This window comes from Gavialis gangeticus, unplaced genomic scaffold (genome assembly GCF_001723915.1).
Source record: "Gavialis gangeticus isolate Ggan-Ray unplaced genomic scaffold, GavGan_comp1, whole genome shotgun sequence".
Lineage (NCBI taxonomy): Eukaryota > Metazoa > Chordata > Crocodylia > Gavialidae > Gavialis > Gavialis gangeticus.
The window spans coordinates 182,466,714-182,475,256 of NW_017729024.1; the positions used below are offsets into that span (position 1 = coordinate 182,466,714).

At 40.1% G+C, this 8,543-nt stretch overlaps 1 protein-coding gene across 3 annotated transcripts in view; it reads right to left on the minus strand.

Moving 5' to 3' along the window:
- The window catches only part of WDR7 (WD repeat domain 7), a 400,912-nt gene that overhangs the window by 59,576 nt on the left and 332,793 nt on the right, over positions 1-8,543 (minus strand). For 2 of the 3 annotated variants that reach the window (XM_019518171.1, XM_019518169.1), the window contains exon 25: positions 2,230-2,785. In XM_019518171.1, coding sequence (XP_019373716.1) covers positions 2,668-2,785 — 118 coding nt within the window. In that variant the 3' untranslated portion in view covers positions 2,230-2,667. Of the gene's footprint in view, positions 1-2,229; positions 2,786-8,543 lie in introns of those variants that run through there. The other variant, XM_019518172.1, reaches the window with a different exon arrangement.

The following is an 8,543-nucleotide window of genomic DNA, read 5'->3' on the forward strand; positions in this document are numbered from 1 at the left end:
TGGGGGCTCCTTGTTCGTTGCCAAGCACTGGTCAGTGGGGGGGGAAATCAAAGCAGCCTTATGTAACAAATTGGATGTCCTGGTAGGATTCTTGTAGGTAGGAAGATGTCTGTCTGTCTGTCCTGTTTGAGAAATGTTTCAAAAGGTTTTGTTCCAGTGAAGAATCAAAGAAAAATCAAAACCTCAAAAACTTTTTCATCCAACTAAATTCTTGTTTTCCAGCTAGCACTAGTTTGGTTTCTATAATTACTGAGCAGCTTTCTAGCTGCAAATGTGGGCGAGAAGTAATTCAGAAGGATCAGAATCTAAATAAGAAGTCTGGAACTGACAGATGGCTATTCCGTGTCTCCCCATCAAGATTATATTTGTGATTCATGAAATTCTCTTACAGTATTATCAAAATGATTTTAAAATGGTATATAACCTTAATCACTTTGGAGGTCTCTTTCAGACAACTGGAATTTATCTGCCACTTCACATGATTGTCTACAGTCTTAAGGACAGTAAAGAAAACAGTGCCCTAAACATTCCAATAGAGGATTAAATTAACCTATACCATTATTCAAACAAGTCATTGAAACAAATTTGGATTTAGTTCCAGTAATTTAATATAATAAAATGTCAACTAGCAATAACAAGAGGGCATTTATGGATAAATGACTTGCAAACATTAGCCAGAGACAATCTCTTTCAATATAGCCAGTGGTTATTATTCAGAATGCATTTTAAAAGGACTAGGTGAAAAAAGCAGCAAGATAAGATTATTTAGCATGTCTGCTAAACCAAGGGCAAACCAAGCCAGAGGGAAGATTTTCATTGCAGATTCAACCACACATACATGTAGCTGTAAGCACTTAGCCATCCTGTCTATCAGCACCTCTGGCCTTTAACCATTTAGGACTGGCAGACTGTATAAAATGTTATATGACACATTTTGGAACTTACTGTTCAGATATACTGCCTGGAATGAGAGCGCTAGGTCTTGACAATGTGTGCGTTTACCCAGGAGACATTTTAGGAAATAAATTTAAAATTAAAAACATAAGGATTCAAAGTCTAGCGGCTAAATGAAAGAATAGGTTGAATTGTCATTCTCCTTATTCCATAAGGACATACAGATATAGTGAAGTGTAAAAGGCACAAAATACATAAAGACTAGTCACAGGAATGAGATTCCAAGGTTTGGGGGCTATCTAGTATTTGTACACTCATTTGTTGAGATTAAGTACACAGCAAAGGTGTCACGGTAGTGTTTCTGAATGGACACAGAGAATGATTCTCAATACACAGGTGTACAGTGACTCTGGTGGCTGGAAGGAAAGGGATACCAACATACACAGAACTTTGGCAAAAAAGGTCAAGAAGGATGTAAAAAGATGTCACCTTTGTACCGCCACAAATATTTTTATGGTGGTACAAAAGACCAAGTGAACAAACATCCACGTCCTTTGTCACACCATAAATGGCTCACGTTTGTGGATACAACATAGGTGGTATGGATTTGTTCTGCTATTTTCTGGCAGATGTCCATGTCCTTTAAGAAGGGAGAGCGCAGGTAGCCTGGAGCTGCCCATGCTCATCACCCAGGGCTTCAGGGGCATGGTCCTGAATGCCTCAGGCATTCTCATAGCCCGGGCATGCAGGATGGGGCTCCTAAAGCCCTGGAAATGCCTGCCTGGGTTTCCCCCACTTGCAGAGGTACACCCTAAGTCAGATCCCTCCCTGCACCACGTGGCTATTTGTAAAAGAAATTTGGTGATCTCTAAACGTCTTATAAAACTACCACAGCTGAAAACCACAAAAGCAATATCAGCTGGAAAAGCCAAAGCTGAGAAGAGAGAAGGAACTGTTCCTTCAGGTCAGAGTTGCTCCTGAGCTAGCTTGGGGAAATGTAAAGTACCACTGTAAATGTAAAATATCACAGGTATTGCTGTACCTGTTCTAGGAAAAAAGAGAGGCCATAAAGGCCAGGCAATCATAAGCATCATTACATTCATGCAAAAATTAGAGAAAGCAAATAACCACAAAACAGATGCAATATATACAGTATGTAGTTCTCCATTTATAGTTAAGCTTAAAGTTTTGGAATTCTACTGGGACTTTTATATTACAAATAAGAGTGAATATTAGCAATTCCATTTTTCTGAAAAATATATCAAAATATAAACTATATTGACACAGATTTTGAATGTGGCTGAAATAAAAAACAAAACAAAACATGGAAATATAAACATCATCCCAAATCAGAACTTGTTTGACTACATAACATTATTGTGGGTTAATGTCACATTTTATTTAATATTAGAAAATGTAATATACCTGAAACATAGGCATAGTACGGTTTTACGGAGGGACACTGTAGAAAAATAACCCATACATTATGCTGGTAACTAGAACAACATAAAAATCAGGATTAAACAAGAGATTTCTTTGACAACAGTTCTGTGAGAAGTATCACAAAACTTTGAGTTTCTGTTATTAACCCATCTATGGCAGCAATTCAGTTCCAGTGAATGAAGACAGTAGGGCTCTATATACTTTGAGTCCTTCATTAAACTATTGATCCCCTTAGCATTATCCATAATGTTCCAGCAGCTCAGCGTGTCAACTGGTGCTGTGCTAGTCTCTCTTTCCTTTCAATAACTTCCACATTTTATGGGGAGGAAGTCACAATGATTTATTTACCTGACATTTTCCAGTCCGGATGTCGTAGAGGGCTACTGAACCATGGCGAGCTCCCACTGCTATTCTGTGACTCCGCTCATAATAGCTGACCATGTAGAACCTGAATGGAACATTGCAATAAGTAACAGGTGAGATCTGACCTGCTTGCTAAAGTTAATTTACCATACATTTGGGTAATTAATATTAGTGCTTGTATACAGATTAATTTAAGAAATCATTCATTCCTAGTCTCCAGCATACACTGCATTTCCTAAGTAAGAACAATCAGACTCTGAATAAATACATCAACGTAGCAGATGTCTAGTTCAGATCTTATCTCAGAACATGAAAGATTTTTGTCAAGGTGTTAGCCTGCTCTATCATTTCAAAATATTTGAATATACTTAGTGATTTTATTGTTACAATAAAATAATGAAGACTGACAGCTTCAGAACATAGAATGGTTAAGTAGGAGCATGTCTGCATCTGCACTGAACAATTTCAAATTTTGTCTTTTTAACTGCAGAATGGAAAGAAAGGATGATAAAATGTGAAGAAAAAATAACTGCCAACTAATGACAGCTTCCTCACATTAGAGAAAATGAATCACAAATGGTATTAAGGGCAATAACATTCCTCCCGCCAAAGAGGAAGTGAGAAGTATGTGATACTACTTAATATCACATGATGATACTTTGATCTGATGTTCATGCACTACATAATTTAAAACAGAGTCGCTTTCAAAGCTGAAAAAATTATTACTCCTTTAACATGAAATACAATGTCAGATTCTTATTCCAAATATAATTCCTTTGGACTTTCAGACCCTTCTGATAAAACACAGGTCAAATCTCTGAAAAGTAAAAGTGTCCACACTATTATATTCCCAATAGTTAAATCACACTCTAGCAAATTCTATAGGAAACTGCTAAAATAATTTTGTAAAAATATGGTGTTGACCATACTTATGGGTTAAACAACACCAACAGTATTTTATATTGATATATCACCTTTCTTCTTAAAGGATCTCTGAGTGCTATACAAGCTGGACAAATACAAGAAGCATGCACTCATTTTAGTGGGGCTAGATGGCAGTCTGAGAAAAACAGCAAAAAATATGCTGAAAAAGAAAAAGGAAATTGCTAGGTTTGATGAAGGACAATGGGATAATGGGAATGGAGAGTCTGGAGTACAGTTGTGTATTTGGGTTTGAAAGGGTAAGGAAATAAACTTAGAGCCAGATCTTCAGGGCTAACCCCATTGCACAGTCTTTAATCCAGGACAGAGAAGATAAACCTGAACCTTATTTGCCATTCACCATTTGCACAATTACCCATTGTTTTGTGTCAGCTGCAAGAAAGCTATACATAAAGCCACTATAAATATAAATGCACATGGCTGCATTCCTATTAATTAGTCTATTTGAAAAATAAAACAATTTCCTGGCATCCAAAGTCCTAGGAGCCTTGAATACGTGTCACACAAGGCTCTAACTGTCTACAAACCTGGGCCAACTACAGATGTTCAGTTTTTACCAATAGAAACAAAAAGTGTACAGGTGTTCAGGCTCTTTCTCCCACAGCAAAAATAGCTGTTCTGGGAGAAAAATAACCTAGCAAAAACAAGGGTCAAATTGTTTTTTAGCAGCTGCCAACTTCCATTTTCTAGGCAGGGGAGAAGGCCGGCTGTCAATGGCCTCCCTTAAAGGGTGGGGGTGGCCCAAGAAGCAACCCTCTACTGCCCTCTGACGGGGAGCCCATCTGCGAAGCTCCCCAGCCATGGGGCCAGAGGAATGTTTTTCTTTCGATTGAATGAATATCTATATGCAGCAACAGCCATCATTGAAATTTTCCAGGTATCTGGCGCTCCAAAAGCAAGCGTCTCCCATCATGTCCTTCCCTAAGTGAGGAGCTATAATCCACAGAAAAACAGATATTAATGACATCAGTCATAGTCCTCTACCATTACCCACTTTGGGTCACTAGACTGAGACCAACAACACAAATAATATTCTATTTACTCATTTACAAGATGAGTTCCCCCCACCCCCCATTTTTACACAGCTAAAAAGAGCCTCTTGCCTGGCAGGCAGCTGCTGTAGCTCCAGCTCAGGCTCTGGCCCCAACCCTGGGTAGCGGCTGAAGCTATAGCTGCTGCCTGTCCCTTGCCATGTCTGCACACCCTACCTCACGCCCTGAACCTTCACCCCCCAACCCATCTCTTCCCCTTCCCCTTGCTCTGTGCTGGCAGGCTCCATCCTTGCTGCAGCCTGAGACATGGAGCACGGCTCCAGCCCAGCCCAGCCCAGCCCTGAAATAACTGTGCCCATGCTCCATGCCCCAGGGTATAGAAGGGATGAAGTTTTCTAGAGCACAGCAAGGGTAAGGAAGGGATGTGGAGATGGTGGGGAGGGGAGGCAGGGGTGGAGGCTGTAGGGTGGCAGGCAAGAATGGGGGGGCAGGGAAGAAATGGCACAGGAAGAAGACGGGAAGGGGGCAGAGGCGTGAGGTGGCAGGAGGGCAGACACAAAGGGAAGAAAGTGGGGGGATCGTTCTGCAGAGTCAAACTGCTTCTCCCCCGCTGTCAAATTTATTTACTGGGGGGTCATATTAAATTCAGGGTTGTCTTAGATTTGGGCCAATACAGTGATATGCAAGAGATAAAGATTTTTGTGGGTGATATCTTTTATCGGACCAATCACATAGTTGGGAGAGCTTTACACATGGTTTTGGGTACAAGGCACCCTTCTTCACACTGGGACAAATACTCAATAAAGTGTGCTGTGTATTCAGAAGCTTCTCACATATTTTCTGGACCATCAAGGCTACAACATCACTACAACACTACCACTAATACTAACACAGTTTTTGAAGCCCTAGCTTCTCATAATAGTTTCCCTTAATACCACTGCTTCCCATTGCACAATATTAATACCCCTGCTCAAGTCCACTGTACAGCTGAAATAGAGAAAAAAATATCAAGATTAGTCAAGGAAGGGAAATTATTTTCCTACTCCAAACACAACATGCACTGCCAACAACATAACACGAGAGCATAACGAGCTGTTACATTTGTTATTCCATACCTTAACTTTTACCTTTTGTCTTGTCAATATAGAACTGTACACTCCATGAGGTATGTGGGGAGGAGAGGGAAAGAAGAGTAGGAAAATATTTCACTGGCTGGGAACATTTCCAGTCTGGGTACCAAAAGCCTCTTACTCCCTTTCCCTAACACTAGCTCTGTCAATCAGTTTAACTTTGGGGTTTTCAGACCCATCAGTCTGAGCTGGCACTAAGGCAATTCTGACTCCTTATCAATGGGAAAAAAAAGGATATTTGGAAACAACGACACAGCGATTTGTAAAGAGTAGGAAGCAAGAGCCTCACAGAGGCAAGGACCCATATTCTGGCACGGTCACTAATCACGTAATGGGCAAAGTAATGTTCTAAATGTCTACAAGACATAAATATGAAATAAGGTACGAAGGCTGGATGATGCGAATAAGGTAAGGGAGAACTTAACTAAAAGCATTTTATATTAGCCATGTCAAAGTTTGATCACCTGTGTTTAAAAAACTATTTGTTCCAGGTGAGCATTAAGTGGAGTTCTGTAAGGCTGCTCTACACAATCAATAAACTTGAGATTTATATTTATTCTTGCAGAAAAAATATACATGGAGATAAACAAGTGGCATCTGATGATTAAAAAAAATCTGAGAAATATGAACTTTTTATGCCCTTTAATTCCTACTGCACTGCCACATGGGTGTAATGTACAACTTTGCAATCCACAATCCACATTTTGGTGAGAAGATTTTTTAAAGACGAGAACAATGTACAATACCGTACCAAAGCATACAGCATTCTACTGGATTTTAAGTGCATGTTTAGATAAAGAGAGCTGAGTCAGCCCTTTTACTTGAAAAGAAGAATCAATCACTCTATAGAACAGCAACTTACTTTAAAAAATCCTCTGTGGAGAAGAGATATTTCATTTTCAACTTTGTAAGTGTTTTTTTTAAATAAAAATATAATCGGTTTCTATTCAAGCTCTTGACTATTATGGCCTTCCTCTGCACATTTAGTTTCTTTCACAAACATCTATTCTTCTCAAATTTTCTTCTGAAAACCAACATGCTTCTCTGTTACTCTGATACTTACTGAACAAGCCTCTGACCATTTTGAGAGAGGGATGTAAGTTATACATATTAATTTCTTAAAAATATACACACTTAAATAAAAACATTTCCTGTATGTTTTTCTATACTTCTGGTGTACCTGGGCTGGAGCTGCTAGTGCTGCCAATGCTGCTGCATGGCTGGGCCAGGGCCAGGGCCGGGGCCAGGGGGACAGGCAGAAGGTTGAGACTTGCAGAGGGAGCAGGCAGAGAAGATGGGCAGGCACGAGGGAGTGCAAGTGCCAGGGGGTGGAGTGTAGCATAGGCATGGGGACAGGCACCAGGAGAGGTGGCTGATGGTGCAGGGCACCAGAATGTGCAAGCACCGGGGGTAAAGGGGCAGGTGCGGGGGAGCAGAAATGACACATGGTTGAGGGATAGGGTCAAGAGATGGGGAGTAGGCCTCTTGCCTCTCCCCGCTGCTTGCTCTCACTACTGCCTGTCCCTTTGCCACTGCTTTCCCACTGTAGCTGTGGGGGGAAGCATTAAAGACAAGCACCCCAATATGAGATTCTATATATGGAAAATGTGTAAATTTGTTATAATTATCCATGTACCTAATAAAAGTTATCTTGGATTCAGGTAAATATGGTGAATTTGGGATTCATTATGTAACTTTACTCTGTCTCTGCTGGAATAAGTGCTTGTAGTCCCTGTTCATAACTCCTTCCCACCTAACCAGGAGTCTACAGGCTGCAGGGGTATAGGAGAATAGCCGATGTGGGTCTTTATAACCAGCTACCTCACAGAGTGGAAAAGGACAGTATACATTTCTTGTGATGTGCAGTAACTTTACTGTGTTCTTGGCAGGAGTTATATTAAGCCACAGCAAAAGCAGATTTGGTGGCACTGCTTCCATTTATATCCATAATATTATGGAATAAAAAGGCACCCTCATTTTTTGTAGTCAAAATTATGTACAAACAAATGAAATGCGCTATTTCTCAGAAAATGTTTCACATACATAAACTTACTGACAGCTGCTGGCAATAGCAGTAAAAATGTACACTGCTGTAATTCACATCCAAATAGTGTTACAGCCATGTTATTTACTAAACACTGAACTATTTTGTACAAGCTGAAGATGATTATAACCACATTATAAGTTTCTTAGATTCCAACAAGTCACACATCCCAACAATCATGCTCCTACCATTGTGTATTGTCATTAAATCTCACACACCCCTATAGCAGTTATTATTTATCATCTGTACTGTAATCAAGTTGAAAGGCTCTATTACCCATCTGGAATCAGGAACTCACAGTACTAGGCACTTTACACCGTCAGACACATTATTTTAAGACAAGGTGTAACAACTGGATGACAAAAATCAGGAGGAAAAAGGTAAGAGAAATAGGGAATGTATTTTCTTATACACAACATGAACTTTTCCCCCCAAAATCAGCTCTTCAATCAGTGTGTGTATTAAGTGGGGAAGCTGATTATCTGCTCAGGATAGAAACACTCCTCTTTGATTTCTGCCCTACAGTGCAGCAGCTGTGGAATTACTAATCCAGGCAGCTGAGGGAGTCAGTTGACTTAACGGTTCATTGTTCTTCACTCCACAGGTATTTATTGTCTTTCCTTTTTAATGGTCTTGATGTTCCACTAATCAAGCTAACATTTCTTAGGATAATGCTGCTGTCTGCCAGCTGCTCCTGGACTCTCTCCTCATATATCAAAGCCCTGGAGACTCTTT